This window comes from Calliopsis andreniformis, chromosome 1 (assembly GCF_051401765.1).
Source record: "Calliopsis andreniformis isolate RMS-2024a chromosome 1, iyCalAndr_principal, whole genome shotgun sequence".
Lineage (NCBI taxonomy): Eukaryota > Metazoa > Arthropoda > Insecta > Hymenoptera > Andrenidae > Calliopsis > Calliopsis andreniformis.
This window is the reverse complement of record NC_135062.1, coordinates 16,116,812-16,137,566: the sequence shown is the minus strand read 5'-3', so window position 1 is coordinate 16,137,566 and position 20,755 is coordinate 16,116,812. Positions and strand designations below refer to the sequence as shown.

General features: G+C 41.0%; 3 protein-coding genes and 1 long non-coding RNA gene across 7 annotated transcripts in view; 1 reads left to right on the top strand and 3 right to left on the bottom strand.

Annotated features, from left to right (window-relative positions):
- The window catches only part of Cad74a (cadherin 74A), a 34,757-nt gene extending 22,770 nt beyond the window's left edge, over window positions 1-11,987 (bottom strand). The window contains exons 1-3 of the mRNA XM_076375022.1: window positions 11,901-11,987; window positions 8,957-9,033; window positions 7,678-7,841 (exon numbers count right to left, since the gene is read on the bottom strand). The gene's annotated coding sequence lies outside the window, so the exon portion shown is untranslated. The remainder of the gene's footprint in view (window positions 1-7,677; window positions 7,842-8,956; window positions 9,034-11,900) is intronic.
- A 268-nt stretch (window positions 11,988-12,255) lies between these two features.
- Window positions 12,256-12,872, bottom strand: LOC143177248 (uncharacterized). The gene is made up of 2 exons (XR_013001549.1): window positions 12,656-12,872; window positions 12,256-12,556 (listed from the first exon to the last, which is right to left on the bottom strand). It is a non-coding gene; the product is annotated as an uncharacterized LOC143177248 (long non-coding RNA).
- Window positions 12,873-12,897: 25 nt separating this feature from the next.
- On the bottom strand, window positions 12,898-14,180 carry LOC143183150 (uncharacterized). Its single transcript, XM_076384607.1, has 4 exons — window positions 14,072-14,180; window positions 13,641-14,025; window positions 13,358-13,401; window positions 12,898-13,019 (listed from the first exon to the last, which is right to left on the bottom strand). The coding sequence occupies exons 1-3, from the start codon at window positions 14,178-14,180 to the stop codon at window positions 13,362-13,364; spliced, it is 534 nt and encodes a 177-aa protein (XP_076240722.1). The 3' UTR covers window positions 12,898-13,019; window positions 13,358-13,361.
- A 2,429-nt stretch (window positions 14,181-16,609) lies between these two features.
- Window positions 16,610-20,413, top strand: Gc (gamma-glutamyl carboxylase). Of its 4 annotated transcripts, none has more exons than XM_076375034.1 (10): window positions 16,610-16,717; window positions 17,007-17,274; window positions 17,331-17,652; window positions 17,908-18,090; window positions 18,172-18,335; window positions 18,424-18,893; window positions 18,960-19,160; window positions 19,274-19,503; window positions 19,588-19,899; window positions 20,239-20,413. In XM_076375034.1, the coding sequence occupies exons 2-10, from the start codon at window positions 17,043-17,045 to the stop codon at window positions 20,396-20,398; spliced, it is 2,274 nt and encodes a 757-aa protein (XP_076231149.1). In that variant the 5' UTR covers window positions 16,610-16,717; window positions 17,007-17,042; the 3' UTR covers window positions 20,399-20,413. The 4 variants fall into 4 exon arrangements, with proteins under 4 accessions (XP_076231149.1, XP_076231158.1, XP_076231167.1 ...); XM_076375043.1 differs by having other exon boundaries at window positions 19,588-19,936; window positions 20,239-20,375; XM_076375052.1 differs by lacking the exon at window positions 19,588-19,899.
- The last annotated feature ends 342 nt before the right edge of the window (window positions 20,414-20,755 follow it).

Genomic DNA, 20,755 nt, shown 5'->3' with positions numbered 1-20,755 from the left:
TATCACTTCCACCTAGGAAACTGTAATTATAGTCACGATATTGATTCTAAGTAAAATATACGTCTCTCGTTTTAAATGAAACATTTCTTTCAATTTATTATGCTTCACTTTCAAGTACTGAAATAAATTAGAACATTCCTGTTAACTCACCTATTGTGCAATTCAAGGTAAACCCCGTAATTTTAAAGCCAGAAGGATAATGATCCGACTTCTCACTTTGTAGAACACTGTACCGAACAAATGATGATAGATAAGCCACGTTTTCGCTCAAGAATAGAGCTATCGTTACAAGGGGAGTAAGCAGATAGGCAAACGCGAAAGTTACGATTAAATAGTTGTATCGTCTTACAAGCGAGCGTGCTCGTGCCACTTTGCAGGAATGAAGTCCTGTTCAAGAATGAATGTGCACGTGCCAGGACACGTGTCCTTTATAGGAATCACTGGCGGGGCAGATGTATCACAAGTTGCGCCTGAAATTACTCCTACCCGCCTAATCCGATGGATTACACGGGCGAACGTGACTTTTCAATGCCTGAAATTGTTCACGATTGAAAAATCTACCTTGCAACCTGTCGTTTTACGATCCACCCATGCCTTTTCTCCATAATTTTACTTATACAGTATTTTCCTGTAGGTTAAAATTAAGTTAGAATATTCTTCAGTATTATTCAGGGTCCCTGGGGTTATAGAAGCAAAAATTTCGCAATTTTCGTGTTCAGAGAAAAGGGTGAATGGGATGAAAACAGTGGACCCGCTCGATAAATATTATTTTTCCATCCTGAATTCAATAGTTCTATTATTTTGATAGTCTCCGCCCCGTTTGCTCTCGATTTTGATTGAACGATCGAATTCGTGTATTTATTTTCCTAACACTGGGTCCTCGTATCGAGACAGTGAAATACCTACTTGTACTTGTTATGGTAATTATTTCTTTCGGGGGTGTGGTGCTTTTTATTGATCGATGACGTTTTCAGTTCACTTGAATTTATGTACTGGTCTACTTTCATCAATCTGTTGGGCTAGATCTCAATTTTACTAATCTGCATAGAAGTTAGAAATTCTAGATGCAGTTATCATTCGTATTTGTAAAATTCTGTTCTACGAGGAACCAAAAGGGATGCATCTCCTGTACAAAACGCAGTAGCTTTAATCAGCTGATCAATAATTTCGTATACAAGGCCTATTTGCAAACAAGCTGCAAGCTGCGACGAATCCGTTAGCACGCTCGATCGTTTCCCCAAATCTCGCCAATAATGGTAATGCTTCAATGGAACCATTATGTCTACGACACATAACTGTGTGCATAGCGCGCCAGACGGCCAGGAGCCGTAAAGGTGTTGGATTTTGGGGGGATTCAATCAGTTTTTGCCGTGGCCTTTGCACCCTATAACTGCTTCCAACTTTAGGGGTGCAATGGTGGAAAACAAGAAATTGGCAGCAGCAATGATTTATTATCTAAATCCACCCCGAAGCCATGCCAAAAATTTAGAAAATTAATTTGATTAAAATCAGGAGAACAAATCCTAATTTAGATCATCCAGATATCAATGCAAAATTAGTTTTCAGACGAAGTTCTCTTCACATCCTCAAATTGAAGTCATCGAACGATGACCCCGACGCGACCCGTTCTCCACTTCGAGCAAAGATCCATCGAGGAATTTTTTACAGGCCATAAACATTGAGTTGCACTTCCAGGCGCAGTGATTTCGCTTTGATCGACCTTTCGTTGGGTCGTTTCCGTCGAGTGCACATATCGATCGCGCGCAGGGCCCTTATTGTACCGGGGCGCTGGTCTGTATGGTGACATACTGGTGGCTGACAGAGGTGCTCCCCTGTGGAGAGACGGCTAGAGCCGAGGGGTACCGTCGACCAGCTCGAAAAAGGGGAAACAGGCCAGTTTTCCTAATTCACGAAAATTCGTGAAATTACCTTGACCAATCGTTGAACACTTAATCGAAGATTAATGGCAGCGATTCGCTGCCACGCGGAAATTCCCCCCCTGATGGAATAATTTATCAGTTCGATTGGATCCTCCACTGGTGATTTGTCGAATAAATAGGAAAGTCTTTCCTGCGTCAAAGTCGAGAAGTTGCTTCAGATATGAAGGTTTGGGAAATTAATTTGATCGATCACTAAACACTCAGTCGAAGATCGATGATTTCGAGGTATTCCACTTTCGATTTTTCCCTCTCTTCGAAATCTCAATTTGCCCCAAATTATGCCCAACAAGACAAAGCTTTCCAATGGAGAATTAAGTCGGACAAAAGCGACGTCGATCAAGGTACGAAACCACCCTCCTGTCGTATTTACCCCAAAAGACTGTCGACAGACAGCGGAGGGTGTAAAAAGAAGATTCGGACAAACATCTTTCGGCATCGTATTTCGGCATCTGTTTAGACTTTATCTGTGGGGTAGCAGGGCCTTTCATTGCAACTTGGCATTTGCAGGCCTTTGTGGTAAACCACGAACAATGCTAGGCAGCTACGTCATGGGACACACCCCGCGAACACCCTGGACTTCCTCGCTCTTTCTGATTTCTGCCAACGTGGTGGCTGGCTAAAATATGAAAAGCCTTGTTTGAACTTGAGATCGAAGCCCCTGCCAGACATAAATTGAATTAACGAGGTGTAGTTAGGACAATTGATTGATACGCCGTCTGCGAAGATAAAACAGATGAATTTGGGTTGCAATGTCCAAAAAGGGAAGTGGGAAGTGGATATTCGATAAAAAAGAGAGTGAAGAAAAAAATAGAGGATTTGTAAAAATTGTTTGATGGTGGGATGATGATTCTAGAAGTGCATAAAAAGTCATACGTATAGGAATAAGAATTTGGCGATCTCTGAAGTTGTTAATAAGAGTTCGATAACAACTGCCAAGAATCCACGCCATGGTTTGACTCTCGCGACTGAAATATAGGGGACAGATGTCTACGGGGGGCAGGTGTACCCCAATGTACGCGTGCCAACCAACCCCCCACTGCGTCGCCATTCAAGACTATAATTTACTTGAAGAATGCCCGAGCCAGCCAGGCATTCATCCCAGAATGACGTGGATTACTGGTCCAGGGAGCAACGGCTCCTCCAAAGTCGATCGGGAATCATCGAATCCCTGGCGATTGACGATAAAGCTAACCATTCATTGCACTGCAGCGCATGCAGATTTCATTTTTCATTCTTATGGCGAAGGTTCAACATACTCAGACGTAATTAATGCAAATATTTTTACTTAAGAGTTACTGTAAGAGTTATTAACACTTAAGAATAAGCGTAGATTGATGTTTGCACTTCTACGCTCTCGAAGGGTCGACAGAAAATGTCTAGTCATCCCTGCCTTATATTTAATAAGCCTTCCAGTGGCATTGTTTATTAATAACATCAATGTGACGCTTAAGCCAAGCTTTAATCACATGTAAAACCGGGATTAGAACCCGTGGTAAAGACTCGCCCGAGCAAATCGTTGATTTAACGTCATTGTGAAGCGCTTGCAGGAGCACGCGTTTTATTGGGCTTGTAGGGAGAGCTCAAGCAGGATTACAGGCGCGCTGAAAACACATTTGATCTGTGGATCACCGATCTCTGTGTGCGTTTTATTCGAATTCGACAGACTCCAAAGACAGTCCATTGGAATACTTAAAACAGAAATAAATTCTATTGATCGAGTAAGTTTGAAGCTTGCAAATAATATACCGATGAATTTTATTTTGCATGTTTTCCATTTCTAAAAGCTTCAAAATATTTTTTAACGAGAACCTAAAAAGTTTCGGTTTTCGGAAATTGCGAACGTCAAAGGCAATTAGCAAGGATCGCCCCACAATAGCATAACGGCGGTGGGTATACAGTTTCATTCTCCACGGTCTAGTTAGCCCGTTTCGAACGGTTTTCCCTAATTCTCTAAATCGTCCGCAAATAGTAACTCAATATCGCATATTACAGAGCCCTTCGAAATTCCTAAATTGCTGGCAAATAGTAACTTAATATGATGAATAGCGCTTCTTCGAGAAGCATCAATAGAAGAGAAGTCTAATTTCACGGAAGCGTTATTCCTGTGAATGCAGGGGTGATCGACGTGACCGTAGGTCAGCTGTCAGTCAACCTGAACCGAGAGGTTCTGATTCTCCTGCATAAAAAATAATAACTGTTTCTTTAGCGAAATTCTATACTTAAAGTTGTACTCAGACTTTGATCAAATTTTTTAGCAACATAAAATCGATATATGTGTACCATTCTCTACTCGTTTTTACGAAGGATTCCGCAGAGCACCAGCCAGGATCCATTTAAACATATGCAATGTTATTCCTACACTTTACACGGTGCCGGTCCCATAAACAGTCAAGTGGTGCCCGTAGCTCGTGCCCCATAGATTTCACCGTCCTTCTCGCACCCCGAGAAGTCCCTCTACCCCTACAGTTACGTACCCCACTCGGTCGGCCCCGTACCCCCTTTCAGTCACTGGCTGGCAGCTCATTAAACACCCACAGCAACCCTTGGCCACCCCTTACCCTGATTTAACTATTGTTCAGCTTACGTGTGTGCGTCATCACCCACAAGAGGAACAAAGTAGTTGCGTGTGTGCGTCGTTTGACGAATGTACAGGGTGTGGATGAAAGTTCCTCCATTTTGCGGGGCCAGTCTGTCGCCATGGTCCTTCGATCGAATTTGCGACGACTGGAATTGTGTGGTAGCGAATTCATAATGAAATGACTTTTATTGGCAAAGTAAGATGACTGATATTTTAATCTCTAATATATCTTTGCTTTAAAATAGTATATTTTTCTATCTTATGGTAGATGCATGTTTGGAAAGATTTGTTAATTTGTAATTGATGTGATACTTGCATTTCTATGGAAATTTTGAGAACATTATTTGTATCGGGAGTGATTCTTACGAATGTGCAATTTTTCCTCACTTCCGTCTGATTATTATTACACCCTGTACGTTGTTACAACCACCAATGAACGGACGTTCACTGACGTGTTCACCATCGCCGAACAGATCCAACGAGCCATCTGTCCGTATTTTGATGCTCGGCTTACGAATCGCAGTGGTTCTTACTTTGATGCACTTCATGCAGGAGTTCATATCAACTCGTATCTTGAAGCTAGTGATGGGGTTAGTTCCCTCTCGCCACGCTTTGCTTGTTACTGGAAATTTACTTACTAGATTAAGGGAGACCCAAATTTTCTGAAACTTAAGAGATAAAGAATACTTTTAAATTGACAATAATTATTAATGAGTAGGATTTTTAAAACTTCTATTTTTCACGATATTGCAGTCTCTAAATATTTGTCCATAAAAATTACTAACAATATCATTATAAAATTAGTAGATCGTTACTGATACTGGTTCGATTATATCACTATTCAAGAGAGGGCAAGAAAACGAGATTATACTTGCATAAAGAGGATGTCCTCGAGCAACCCCTCAGGGGATGCGATAACGAAGCTGAGTAGTGTCGAAGGACCGAGGGAATTTCTTGCATTCACCCCCACATGCAACCATAATTTGCACCTTATTACCGAAAATACTATTTTGAGAAAAAATTGCTTCTACTTGGTTTGTACACAGCTAACAAAAATGAAGTTAAGCTTCCTCCTCATTAACACCCATTCCTGACTCCGCTTCATTATCCACCTAACTCCAGTCACGGATATTGAGCACCACCGGAAACAAAAGAAGTGACGTGTCCTGCAACCGAGCACGTACGCCGACCTCTGCCTTGATTGTGATCGTTTTCACCCTGCCATGCTATTCACCCCTTCTCCTTGACCACCCTTCCACGGTTTCACGCGCTACATGATTATTATTTCATGACAATCATGACGAACACTATACGATAACTGTTATGTTACGTGCATTATGACTCGTCAGACGGATTCTTGGTAAACAACTGAATTGTATCATTTTGCAGTGAGGAATTTTCATTGAAAACATTTTTCTATGATTCATTTTAGAATTTCAGTTTTTTTTTATGTACATCTCGAACAATAAAGGGAGAGGGATAATATTCTCACGGATAATTGATCGACTTTTTTCAGTGGAGAAACTCGAGATTGTGGTTGCCTTCTACAGGGGACCATTACTCTGTTTAATCATCTGCTAACAAGTTGGGGTTTCAGTTTCCTGACTCCACGAGCGCAATTAACCTACACTGCATACCTGATGAATGTAGAAGGTTTTCCATTTTTTTTTCTAGAATGCAATGCATTTATTTTTTCAAACCAACATATTTCTTACAAATATTAGGATATTACTCGTTTTTTATATTTGTTAAAGCTCCCATAAAATACACTTCTGTGAGCAAAAAATCCCAGAAAGGTGGCTCAGTTTACGCAACCCTTTTTCCCACTAACGAGAACGCAAAAGCACCCCCATAAATCTCAACCGCGATTTCCTGTTTCCCTCGCGTTCCCATAGTAAAAATCTCCTCCGTCAGGAAGCAAGCTGTGTTCACTGTGAATTCACTAAGGAAATCGTTTATTGAAACGAAATTAGGAAGTCCACTCTCGAAAATCTCACGCTCAAGCTATATCTGCTACATGAGTGACCCAAGAAGATTCCTTACATCGATCAAAGAGATTCGACGTCTCGTGGTTAACGTGTTTCATTGATCGCGAGATGGATCGAGGGAAAACGAGTGAAAACCAGGCAGAGTGGCGTTTCTGAAGGGTCAAAAGCGCGAAAATCCTTCGTTCGCAAGTGCCCCTCTGATCTTCGCCGCGAAGTGGTGAATTTCAAAGGCGCCGACCAGGTTTCCTCGCTGCGAGAATGACCGTGAAACGAGCGCACGCTTCACCAGGGATTCGGGGTGGGCCCTGAGAGTGGGGGTGGTCCGTGGAAATTTCATGAAAGCGTACTGAACCGCCAGAAAAAAGTGGCGTGTGAGAAAGTGGAGGAGCGTGTGAAAACCGCAATGGGAACATAAAATTTCTGGTGAAACTTAACCTGCTAAAAGGGGCTGACGACATCACTCGTCACATGAAGTACACTCTCACTTACACAGCTCGCCAGAAACGAAAAAATTTTGTAACTAAATCCAGGTAAAATTCTGCTTCTCATTTTTAAGATACTTTTTATTACAATCAGATTTAATATCAGCAGCTGTGACCACTTCAACTCCTACTTTAAAATATATTATTCCTTAGAATTCTTTTTTTAAATATTCCACATGTGCTTCTTTCGTATTCCCTAAAGAGACACTCAGAGAGGCACGCGACGTTTTATCCGCAAATGATAGTATTATCGTTTCCTTGCTGTTATTCTTCCGCTTTTTGTCACCAAGGTGCTAAGCATAAGTAATCCACACTTGAATCAACACTGTGGCTGCACTCGCTAAACCTGCACGTGCCGCGGTGCATCGAGAATGTGCTCTGGTCGCGTGGCTGACACGTGGCGATAATTCGAAATGCTAAAGAGTGGATGAGGTTGATTGGCTGGAAAGGATCAGTGACTGGAGTTGGGCGTGATAGAAGATAATCGAGATGGTACCTTGTGAAGGTTTAATTATCGACAAATTTCCTTTCAGGAAGTTCTAATTTCCCTTGATAAATGGTCAATCGAATACCATCCATTTCGTGTACGAATTGGGTAACAAGAATAAACGTCAGTAATCCACGATGTGAGTGCAATGCCACGACAGGAAAACGAGGGGGACTCTGGCCTCGTTAGGTCGCCTAAATACCTTGAAATTACAGGCCGGTGGTCCACAAAGGTGGCACGCACCCCCAAAGTCACGTTCCACGGTGCATCGAAATCGATTCGCCGCGGCAGTCGCGACTAGCCACGCTGTTTGATTTTCCCTCGTTCGCCCCTTGATCCTGGTGGTCCTTGGAAGCTGAACGCAATCTACCGACTAGAAAGTCATTTCATGGGTCCTTTGATTTTGTTAACACACGGAAGTAGGCCTTCAGGAAAATCGAACGACTCTTTTACCGATGCGATCGTTTCCGGAAGGAGAAAAAATAACGACAGGTGGTTTAATTTTTTGTTCTTTAACTGTGTTTCCTGATCAATTATTTCGTTTAGGAAATCTTTCGTGTTTCGTTTTTTAGTGAAGATAAAAGTAGTTTGTGTTAGATAGTAAGGGAGGATGTCTTTTAGAATTCTGTTATTTTCCCACATCGTTATCTCTTTATCATATTTAATGTTCAGATCGTCCCATCACACCCTTCGATCGATCTTCCTCCCCCGACACGGAGGAACACCACGAATTATCGTGGCGTGTAACAGTGGCCACGTGCTGGATGCGACTGGCACGTGAACAGGAAGAGCGAAACGCGACTAAACGCCACAGACACGTGTCTTTATCACTGGGTAGTTGGCTTTGAGAAATTGATAGCGGGAAACTTCACACCAAGGCGCACGTGCTCGCCTACCAGCCGTGTAAAAGCGACCGTAATTGAGATATCCACAGCCAGTTTCCCCATTGACAAGGGAATCCCTTCGTGGTGGTTTCAAGTATATCTGATCCGATTAAACTGTGTTTGATACCTCACATGCAAATTTCTACTAATCATATGCCTCATATTGTAATGATTTTTCTAAGTTATTAATGATGCCTGAATTCTACTTAAGAAAATATTCAGCACTACAATTTAAATTGAAAACTTGACTAAACTTGCAATTAGTATGAAATGAATTGAAATTTGCGATATGGTATTTATATTCTTTCCAAGTTATTCAAGATTTTCGAGGCCCAAAACAGCTGGAAAAATAAAAAACTTTTTGACTTTGATAAGAGTTTATGTAATACTTCCAAATTCGAATATTCAGCAGATAAGGTAATCTGCAAAAGACGATCATCCTGTTCATAGGTGTCGAGCAGTGTACTGACCAGTCGATAGCGGCCAATCTTGGGTCACGACACGTGCCAGCGGAACGGTGTGGAAAAATACGCGTAATTGAGATATAAATGGCGGTGTTGGAGCGGTGAGAGATTCTGGGCCAATTGGAATACTTACACCCTGCCCTGACACGTGTCTCTGGTGCGTGCGAATCTGGTGACACGTGTCGTGGTGCAACGTCCTCTGGATTCTTTCTGTGGGATGAATCGAATTTTTAAACACATTATTGCAACGCTGCTAGTTCTCCAAGAGAGGGATATTGAATCTCTGAATCGATAAAAAATTTGCAAAAAATACTATAACTCCTATTAAAACAATTTAATTGATATTCATGAGACGATACTTTCTCAATTTTCTGTATAAACTGAATGAGAATAGTCTGACAAGTTTTAGTTACTCTTCAGTGTCACTGAGTGCAGGGGTGAAAGTGTACTACGAACAGAAAAAATAGATGTGTGCATAGAAGTATCGCCAGTAGGCCGCCTGGGGATATTTAACCAGGCCAGCATGTCGGTAAACGTTTGCCGCACGTGAAGTGCCTGTAGCAGTTTGCAGAGCCTTTCAATTAGGATACGCGCAACGATGAAATAAAATTATTCGACTGGCAATGAAACAGGCAAACATGACGTCAGTTTTACATAAGATTATCTGGGAGCTAAGTGAATCATAAAGAATATTTGTTTATGACTTTGTGCCGAAATATATAAAACAATGAATGAACATTCTAGTTCCTAGTTTAAGTCAGAAGGGAAGCTATCAGAGTACTCGTTTCTCTCTTTTAAAGAAGAGGGCAGTAGATTAATCGAAATTCGGCCTACCCTCCATTAGGAGCGATAACGCCGAAATTGTGACAGAAAGAAAAAGTAGATTCACCCCACGCGAAGGACTGTGCGCTGCCACACTTAAATCCGATCGAGATAACGAATCTCTCGTATGTTGCTACAAACGAATTCGGTACCCTTCGACCGACAATAAACTGCATTATCTTGGATCCAGGCCACTCGATGCACCCCATCGACATCAAAGGGAGGAATTCGATCGAGTGTGCCGATCGATAACACGATAACCTTGCGATACTCTACTTTGCATGTAATTCGATGCTCGTCTGAGAATACTTCAGCACTTGTCCTTTCATGTACCCTCCTACGTGTTGGGAATTATTCTTTACGTTCAAATTTCTGATCGATGTGGGAAGATTGGATAAAATTTGAAACAAATTGGTGCAGTCACAAAATTCCCTATACCTAGTTACTATTATAATAAAATAATAGGTCATTTGAATTTACCTTTACATTGAATTATATTTAAATAAAGCAGTTCTTGATCACTTTCTCATTCATTTTCTTCGCCATACTAATATTTCCCTGAAATTTGTCCCTAAGATTTGCAGTAATTCCTACCCATATCATTATGGAACGATTCCCTCCCGAATTCTCCCCAACGAGCAAAATTCCCTAACCGTCGTACCCCCATGACGAAAGGGTGCATCGAGGTGAATGGAAACAGAGAAACAAAGGGAACCCATTAAACTCTACTCCGAATCTCGTTCGCCTCGAATAATCAGATACCGTTCTGTAGCAACCAGGTGAGCCTGCTCGAGCGAGTAACGCTTTTTGACGTTAACGCCAGGCCTCTTATGCGTTCGGCCACCATAAACGCACAATGGCCAGATCTTAATCTCCCATCCTAGTTCCTGGTTGCTCGGCGGCCCATTACCATTATGTTTGTGCTATAACCATCACTCTATTGTCTTCGTTATCTACTCTTGCATCGACGATGATTATTACCTTCCGCGACACGCAGATTCGTTAACTCTGCTTCGATTTTTTTCATACGTCTAATGACGGATATGGGAAGAGGTGACAGGATCACAGATCACTATCTTGGGAAGCTTTTATTAATTCAGTCGTTTTTATGCTACAATTTCCTTTCACTGCTTGATTATTAAAAAATTCGCATCAGGAGCTATCTTTTTAATTTGATGCTTTTGGAAAGAACTGTAGAATGCTCCAAAATTTCAATGACTCGTATCGAAAATTGCGAATGAAGGTTACGAAGTAGATAAAAAGTGTAGCGAGCCTGTGTTGCGCCGATGGTCGCAGATGTCTGTCGAGCAGCATGGACCACTTAAAAACGAAGTGGACCGGCTTGGCCTGGCGGCTGGGCAAAACTGGTACAGTTGCCATTCGCGGTAAAATAATATCGAGGAGAGTAAAAAAGGCTACACGCGCCATTGACCTTCTATGAACGTTACATCGGAGGCATGGCTAGAGTAGAGGGTGGCAAGCCTGTCGGGCCAGTGTACACAAATAAACACACACGGGGAGAAATTATTTTTTGGGGGGTTCGTTAAAAGTGTTGTCATTATTTTCAGCTCCCCTTGCATGGGAGAAAGATATTTCAATGGAAGAGAAGTCACTTTTATTTCCTGCCAGCAGGGAAGACTTATTTCATCTGAAGTTTATGGGCAAAACGTGACAACAGAATTACGCCATCTAAAACGAATACAAAATGAAACAAGATCCAATGGAGAAGAATGTAACAAGCACCCTGCGATTCTTCGAAAGACCTTACTGATTCCTTTCCTATCAACGAAGGGGATAACGCGAGGATTATTTGGTTCATATCGCAAGTGTTCAGCTTCTAAAGAGATAATGATCGTTCCTAGGAGGGAAACCTAGAACATAATACGCGAAGATTCCCTAGGGATAAAGGCGAACGTATCCTCGTCATCTATGCGTACAAAAGAATCTCTCAGCAGGGTATTCCCTGGAAATCAGTTTCTGACTGGGGAATGGGGACTATCGCTCTATGTATCGAGCCAAGTGAATCAATAAAAGCAACTTTTATTCCGATCAGATTGTTGCCAATTTATCAAATTGCCTAAAAATGTTCAAAACATCTGAAAGATACAGTATAGTTCTGAATTCACTTTCTAAAATCTTCCTATAAACACAACCCTCCAAGTTGTTTTGACCAGTGCTTTAACGTTGCTTCGAGGAACTTGAAAAATGAATCATACGAAGGACAACATGGGGCCACGATGAACATGCACCAGTACCTGTAGCCCCACCGTTTGTCACCCCAAAAGTGTCCTTCCAGACGAACGCCTGGACAAAATGAAAATCGCTGGCACGTAATAATGCGAATGTCAGTTCATCCCCTTTCGAGATCACTGCTACCAGAGAGAGAGAAATGCTAATCAGTTTCTAATAGTTTTAATTCCACCCAGGTTCCAACACGGATTTACAACGGGATCTAAAAAACTCTGTTGAACCTCCAAAGGAAATTTTGGGGTGTTTACAGTCGATGCACCGAGTTTTTTAGTGTGCACGTGTGACAATAGAGATTGTATCTGCCTTTGTCGGGGTAGAAGCAAAAAAGGGATAGGTGTGAAAATGCCTATTGGAGCTTACTTGGCTAAGCAGTGGCTACGGTGTCTAGCTTTCCAGGAAAATGAAAAATTGCACCTTCACAATTGCTTTTGGAACAGCTGCAGCAGCCAAACACTGCACAGTGTTTGAAGATTGGGGTCTACTTAGTTTTTGGAAGACTGGTTTCAAGTGACGTAATTGGGTGATGTCTGAAGACTCTCAAAGTGTAGTTAGACCAATTTTACCTATGATCACCTACTGTTCTTGCTCTTGGCAATTTTTACCAAGTGTATTTTCATGAATTTTTTCAGAGTAATACGTGGTCCAGGTCCCCAGCCTCAACCTTCGAAAGGAAAAGAATTTTCATCAGCGTTTCCTCTTACTTTTTCAGAATTCTTATTTTCTAGGTGCATAAAAGAGAGAAGGATCTCAGGCTACGTACCCAACGATTCCCTGAACCCTTAAGAATGGTCTGATCGATGACACCGCCGTGGAAAACAAACTGGCCACCCATCGAACCATCGGTGCTCCATTATCTCCGGGCTGTCACGGCTTTAGAGGATTACACGTCGATTACGAGGCTAAATTTTAAACTGTCCGTCTCCCTCCTCTGCCTGGGCAACCCTTCTGCGGGTTACTCCATGGTTTTACAATCAGTCACCCGTGCTGTGACACGGCTCGTCGAAGGGGTTGCCTCTTTTCGAAAAGCGGATTACGTTTCTCATTCTGCTACCTTTCTCTTCTTTCGCACTCGAGATAACAAATCGATGTTCTGGATCGGTCCTGATCAACCCGTGATCGATGATCTGGAAGAGACATCTTTTGTTATTATTTGAGCATCGTTCTCACACTGCTGAATATAATTAAAAAGAATATATGATAAGAGGATGAATTGTCGAGATGTATACTGAATTATAAAAGACGAAAGTATTGTTTTCCTCTGACTCTGTATTATTTCCAACTCTCCACAATAGTTTTGCACGTCACTGTTTACTATCGTGTGCAACCCCTTTGGCTTTTCTGGGCGTGGTACATTTTCAAAGGGTGCCAGTTGGTTTTTTGGAAACAAAATGACCACAAGAACTTCACGGTTTTGTTTGGAAGCCTCTATTGACTTCAGTTTTTTCATAGAGGGTAAACTTACCCCCTTAACCGCAGCCTCCAGTTTCAACTTCTAATTTCCAGTTTCTACAATAGAATGCAGAATAAATTGAACCTCGAAATAAAATTAATTCTGTGATTTTGCTTTAAGCCTATGCACTCTTGAGAATAATTAAATAAATGAAAACACTACAGAATAAAAATTGAGGAATATATGCAAATATTTAGGTAACAATAAATTTGTTACACAGAAAGGTGAATCGAGAACACGGTGAACGAGACCAGCATAAAATCGAGCGTAGCATTAGAAAGTACTTGATGCGTACTCGGGTACTTTGAAATTTTCGAATGCCCCTCCGTCGTAGACCATGGCATAGGTGCCCCCAGGTTTTTTTCCAGTATGAATGATGATGTATGGATGTTGGCTGGGCGCTAGGGGCTGGGTAAAGGGTTCCATTGTTGCGCACCCCCCCTTCGAGAACGAACCCTCTCTCCCCCTCGTCGCGGGAGAGACGCTCGTGAAATATTGCCGGGCGAGCAACAAACTGCATTCTGCAAGCTGTATACTGTTAATTTTATGCTGGATTTTTTTCTCTCGGGGACCACTCCATCCCCTCACCCTTTTCTGTATCTGGACTTGACGCGCGACGATCGTTACCCGCTGGAATTCTTCACGGGGTGAAACGCACACCTTTAAATCCCCCTCCTTGTCTGATTTTCAACGTCTGATGAAAATGATTGCGACGTATGTGCTAGCAGAGTTTTAGAAATGAAGTAAAAAAATGGTAGAGATTTAACAGCATACGGAAGAATAGTTTTGCTGCACCAAAAGTCATCTTCAAGTAAGAATTTCCAGGCACTTGCATCACTACACTATTTTTCACTTCTCAGAAAGAATTTCTACTTGTTAAACACTGGCAGCTAGGAAACAGATCCCTCACAGTCAGCAGCTCATCTCACAATGACTTTAAACATTGTTATCAGGCCTTCATAAACCCTTCGCCCCCTCCCTCTGGTAACTGGAACCGCGCAAGAAAGGTGAAAGAACGTAAAAGGAAGATTGCAAAGGTCTAGCATCGACCCTCGAGTTATCGAGGAGAACAATATAGAACCGCAATTAATAGGGCCTGTAATCGGACGCCCGACACGCGTCCGGGGGTGAAATATGCAAATTCGATCGGACACGGTTTTAGAAATTCGCCTCGGCCCTCCTCGTCCGCCAACAATGCGTGACTCCATCGACAATAGGAAATAATAAACCGTGATAAATAGCAGGGCAAATACGTACGACAATCGCGGATCTACTTTCGTTCGCTTCGCCTCTCGCATCTCCTCTCCTTGGTCGCCTCCAGGTGGACTGATTCATATTCCCGAGCAAATAATGCTCGGCAAACATCGCGCGGGGGTTGATGGGGATCCTATGCGCGCGTAAGCAAATACTGGCGTTAATTTCCTCGCTCACGTGCCTACTCGCGTTTCACTTTTCAATGGTCCAGGAAAACCATGCTCGATGAACAAATTTATTCATTTGAATTTTTTTACCTTGTTACTTTACATGAAGAGTTGGATTAATACTTATAGTGGGGCTGTATTCTTCGATACTGGAATCAGATTAGATGCAATATTATGAGTCTAGTAAAGTTGTGCATATTTAATTAAACCCTAAATCTCGCGAGCGATGCGATTATCTCGAGAAGGTATCAGGGAAGGGAATAAGACTGGGGTGCGTCGCTAGACGTCAGTTTCGGAGGCTTGAACCTTGAAGAGGCAGCACTAATCAAAAGTGGTCCACGGAGACAGATTGAGGGGCGTGCTGAAATAAATCAGCTCTTTGTTTTACGGCTCTAAAACGGCCGTTGGGGATTTAGAACTCGAAGTTACGTCCATTCATTAAAACACCCCAGCTGCGAGACCGAAAAGGCTTCGGTAGCTCATTGAAGAATTGTGTAATCGTTGGTTCTCTAATATGCATTATACCGTTCAATCGTTGCCCTTGTGTCTTGCACGAATTCACAGGGAGACTGACTTAGAACTCTTTCACTATACCTGAAGTATTCTGGTATAAACCAGTATTTTGTTATGTACTTACTTTAAAATAAATCAATTAGACTATACAGATTCTGTGTACCAAGAAGTCAATTAATTTAGATACCATTATAAAATTGTATCGTTGTGTTTTTGAAGCTCTTGATAAATGCAAGTCTTTAGTACCTCAAGCTAAAGATAAATCAAAAATGACAAGTATAAATTCGTGATACTACCGAGAGAAAATAAGAGCTTCTATAAAAATACTGAGGAAACGGTATAAATAATCGCGCTGACGGGTCATCAACGTGCTGATGAGAAGGGGTTAAGCGGTGCATTGGGACGAAAATAATTCGAATTGATGTCTTCGATCTCATCCTAGATCCCTCAGGACCTTCTTGATGAAAAGAAAGGATTTTGCGCTTACTGCGTCGCCCTCCTAAAGCGCAGCTACCTTGCACCCCTATTACATTGATCCTAATGAAGAGCATGTATCATTATTTAAATGCATATAATCCTACTTTATTAGAAATAATATTTAATTAGCTATTTGTGAACTGAACAAGAAATTCAGAGTAGTTTCAAGACAGCCACCTAGAAGTACTTGACCATTTGAATCGATACGCAGAAATCATATGCTATCATAGACAGATTCTAATTATAGCATCACTACTTCACGGAAAATTTCAATAACTCCATCAGACATTGTTATATAATTATACATTGTGCTTGTAATGTACGAGATAACTGTACGTCGATAACTTATTTTTAAACAGAGCCGCGTGACGTGCAACTGGTTGCTCTTCAAGCAGCACTTCAGCTACTTTTAAATGCAAATAGATCGCGGAAGTTTCGAAACGTGCTTCAAGAACACTAGAGAACAACAAAGTTTCATCGAACTTCCTCAATCGATAAAGCAAGGCAAAAATTAAAATCCATTTGGTGTAAATGTCTTCAAAATAAGAACAAGGCAAAAGTAAAAATATTCAATGCAGTCTGACAGCCAACAGAGGTCTCTGATTCGACCAAAGAAAATTTTACTCCAATAATAGAGCTGGAATAAATTTCACCCTATCGTCGCCACGAATTTCGCTCTGTCATTGGTGACATTTGTAAGCATTATTTCTGATAAAGCGCATTGATGAACCTATCCACAGCTCATAAGAATCCCCGATAATATATTATTGCGCGGGCGCGGGTCAATAATCGGGCACGTTGCCTGGCGACGGTGTTCCTGTGCTCTCTCTCAGCCTCCGGGATTTCTTCCTCAGCTACTCCTGCAGCTGCACAACGCGCAGAAGTCGAGCAACCTTCGCTACATCCTCATCGGACCGGTTCCATCCACTCTGGCTTCGAGGCGATAGTCCTTTCCTCCTGGGTGAGTTCAATTTTCCAATGAAATTATGCTCCTCGTGTCTTCTGTACGAGAAGCTTACAAGAAGTGTCCTCTGGCTGGATGACTTCAGCTTCAAGTCAAAAGTCTTAAACTTTGATGTTTAAGTTGATGCTTGCGACTGCAGTTTAGTTGACTCAGTCTTTTTTTCATTTTCCACTGATGTATTCTTACACAAGTACTTGGATCAGTAATGCGTATCACTGTCAGTCTCTGTCTGTCTGGATGTGTATCTTGAGTGAAATATTCTTTTTTAAACTGTCCTCCTTTCTAGGTCCATTTCACAGTCGAGTTCACTGCTTCATAAGTTATGTGGAGGAAAAGTAGAAAGTTAGCCAGCGCTCAAGCCTGTGCAACAGAAGTTACAGGAAAGTGCAACAGGCTGAATAATCAGAGTTTCCTAGCACGATATTCGATTAAAGAGAATTTTGAGAAGTTGTGGGGATTCCAGTTGAAAGATTTGTCTTCCTTCGATAGGTTCACTAAACTTTTGTATCGACCAACCGATCCAGCCAGCTTGGGAGTAGTCAGAGCATTATTTGGTGAGTAGTATTTAACTAATGACTTTTACTTGACAGTCAGAATAATCAACTTTTAGGATTCTGTATGGTCTTGGACGTGATAGAGGAAAGAGGACTAGCAGATATTGACATAAAATGGGGAGATCCCATGGAGTGTCATTTCCCATTGATTCATGGCATGAGACCTCCCTCGCTGCCATGGATCATAGTAATTTATACAGTGATGTGGATGGGCGCCTTTGGCATTATGCTGGGCTTAAACTTCAAAGTCGCCTGCGCTTGTTTCGTGATTCCTTATTGGTATATCTTCCTCCTGGATAAAAGTTACTGGAACAATCACACGTATCTGTATGGGATCGTCGCGACTCTCTTCTGGGGTACGGAGGCTAACAAGTACTTGTGAGTTTGAACAGGAAATGTCTCGTCTGAATGGGGAAACTGATTCGTGATCGGAGACGTGAGTTAGGATCTTGTAAATACTAGATAAAAGAATGTTAACGCCTCGAGTAAAATACCCAATATTTTCTTGTCTTCAGGATAGTCTGCCATTTACTTATTATTTATCACTTTGTGTATCATAGATCACTCGAAAATGCATTTTGCATCTAGCAGTTCTTTTGGTACACTAAAATTTTAATTAATTACTTCTTGCAGCTCGTTGGATGCTAACAGAGCGAAGGAAGCCAGAACCTCTGTACCTTTGTGGAACTATTTCATCCTGAAATTTCAATTCTTTGCTCTGTATTTTATTGCTGGGTTAAAAAAATCTGGCACAGAATGGTTGTCTGGCTATGCCATGACTAACTTGTCTAGACATTGGGTTTTCAGCCCGTTTAAGCAAGTATACTTTCAGTCCAATGTGGTTTAAAGTATATGGAGTCCTTAAGTACTCACCATAATATTAAAATATTTTTTTAGGTTGTTCCTCTCCACCGAGCAGACTGATTTCTTCATAGTCCATTGGTTTGCGTTCATCTTTGATCTGACTGTTGGATTCTGGATACTGTTCGAGAAAACTCGTGTCCCTGCCATGGTCTTCTGCACGCTTTTTCATTTAATGAACTCTAGACTATTCAGCATAGGTGAAGATTTAATTTAATACCAATTTCACGTACTTCTGTCATGGTTCAGGCTCATATAAAAATGATTAATTTCAGTGTTTGTTCCCAGGAATATTTCCATACGTGTGCCTCGCAACAATGCCTCTTTTCTGCAACACAGACTGGCCTCGAAGGCTCGCTTCCTATTTTAAACTTAGTCGTAGAACTCTGCTTTTTACACAGGGTCAATATATTAAGAGCTGGGATAAATCTTCTTTTGAAGATTCTCTTGAAGAAGATTCTGATTTCGTAACGCCCTCAGCAACTCCTCAAAAAATAAATAAAAAGACTTCGACTCACGAAGTAATCGAAAGTTCAAACGGTGAAGTAAATGATAAAGCAAATGATAAAGCATTGAATAAAATGAACAATCAAGAAGATACAGTGCAGACAAAACACATGGGGACTATTTACAGAAATATAAAACAGATGAGCTTCAAGTCAACCAAGGCAGCAAAGAAGCAAAAATTTGTAGTATCTTTATTGCTTCTTCACGTGGCTCTGCAATTCTTTCTTCCGTACTCACATTTCATTACTCAGGTATAATGATAAATATGAGGAGATATGAATGTTTTAAGCTGATTGGTAAGTTTTCTTCATCCTCAGGGTTACAATAATTGGGTGCCAGGGATTTATGGGTATTCCTGGGATATGATGGTTCACGTATGGGACACTGTACTCGTTGTAGTCAAAGTTCATGATAATGTCAGCAACGAGGATCGGTATTTAGATTCTAAGGCGTGGGTGCAAACTGATCGATGGGAAAAGCATGGTGACATGGCCATACAATATGCCACCTGTTTGAAAGTAACTATTATTTGTTAAGAGCTTTATTAAAGTTCTGAGCACACTGATTTAATAAGACTTCGATTAAAAAGTCACCTTTTTTCTTTTCACTAGAATTAGTTACCTGCTTACAGGACAATTTGATACGACAGGAGAAACAAATTTTCAAAACTGAGCAAAAGGGAAAGAACTGGTCACGTCTATCATCAAACTTAAGCATTTACATCGACGTGTGGTGTTCACTGAACGGAAGATTCCAGCAAAGAATATTTGATCCAAATGTTGACTTATTAACAGTGGACTGGCATCCTTTTAAACCCATATCATTCTTAATGCCTTTACTCTCGCAGTATAATTCCTACAGGTGTGTAAGAGACCTCGTGTAAGAGACCTACTAAAATTGCATTCAGGGAATACAATTGAATTGAAATTCCTACAATATTTTTAGACATAAATTGGAAGAGATTCAACAAGAGGTTTACACGTGGTCTAACAATACAGATGTCCTCTTTGTTGCTGACTTCCCAGGAATGCACTTAGACAATTATATTGCTAATAACTTCACGAATGTTACTTTAACTGTACTCGAAGGTGAAGTAGTATACAGCAACGAGAATCAGACGAATAGTATAATTATGCCAAAAGCGTCGTCGATTTCTATAAAGACAGGACAGTTCCATCGAGTGAAGACGACCAGTGTTTATCCAGCATGCTACATGTACACGTATAATAATCGTAAAAAGGAATCAGAGGAAGAAGGGTATTTATGCAGTTAATTAAATCAAATTTCACTTCTTGTACGTTGAAATAAAATTAGAATTTTTATAATGGTACATGAGAGAAAGTTCAGATTATGTTGAACAGGTGTTTTACTAATTGCTGAAGTTTGTACATTTTTAAAAAGAGCATGGTTTGTTAAAGAAACATTCTACCTTACATGATAATATTTAATATCGAAAATTTGCTCACGCTTGAAGCAAATTGAGATTACTACCGCAGTTGTATGTTATGTAAGAAATATCTCGAACGAGGATATCTAAATTTAGCGCAATTAAAATAAATGAAATATACAAAATTAATTGTTGGAATATTTTTACAGAGCAGTCGAGACCAAGACAGCGAGGGAACCTTTTTCAATATTGGAAGAAATCGATTACAAAATTGAAACTTGGCTGCGAGCTTTGACTCACATAGGAAATGCATTTTTTAATTTAATGTATGACGTGCCAATGGTTCGACGAGTGCAGATTAAAAAATGATTTTTAGACAAATTTATCAAGCTCCTATTGGTGAAAAGGACAATTCTGCAGTCTTTTGTAACTTCAGGAATTTAGAAATAAAATTGAAAAAAATGTTGACCATGTTCGAGATAGGCATGGTGATCGAATTTAATTATTAATTTAATTACTGTGAAGATTTTCTCAAGATTTTAAGTCCCTCATTGTTTTACAGTCGCTATTTGCCCGTCAATATGCCAGCAGATTCCATTTAACGAAGAATCCACTGTGCGTTTTCGCTTATTGCATGCAATTAAACCCTCTCCTCTTGTGCAAAAGAGTGCTATACTCACAATCACGTCGATTTTATGCCTCGTCTCCTGATAAGGTACAAGTGAA

What these genes read in the sequence shown, in the direction of transcription:
- LOC143183150 (XM_076384607.1), bottom strand. Translation starts at nt 14,180, where the DNA reads ATGCAAGTGCCTGGAAATTCTTACTTGAAGATGACTTTTGGTGCAGCA. An exon ending in TACTTCATTTCTAAAACTCT is followed by an intron (nt 14,026 to 14,071) that starts GCTAGCACATAC and finishes GTTGAAAATCAG; the next exon opens with ACAAGGAGGGGGATTTAAAG. An exon ending in GAAAATTTCAAAGTACCCGA is followed by an intron (nt 13,402 to 13,640) that starts GTACGCATCAAG and finishes ATTCTATTGTAG; the next exon opens with AAACTGGAAATTAGAAGTTG.
- Gc (XM_076375034.1), top strand. Translation starts at nt 17,043, where the DNA reads ATGTGGAGGAAAAGTAGAAAGTTAGCCAGCGCTCAAGCCTGTGCAACA. An exon ending in CTCTAGACTATTCAGCATAG is followed by an intron (nt 18,336 to 18,423) that starts GTGAAGATTTAA and finishes GTTTGTTCCCAG; the next exon opens with GAATATTTCCATACGTGTGC. An exon ending in AATATGCCACCTGTTTGAAA is followed by an intron (nt 19,161 to 19,273) that starts GTAACTATTATT and finishes ACCTGCTTACAG; the next exon opens with GACAATTTGATACGACAGGA.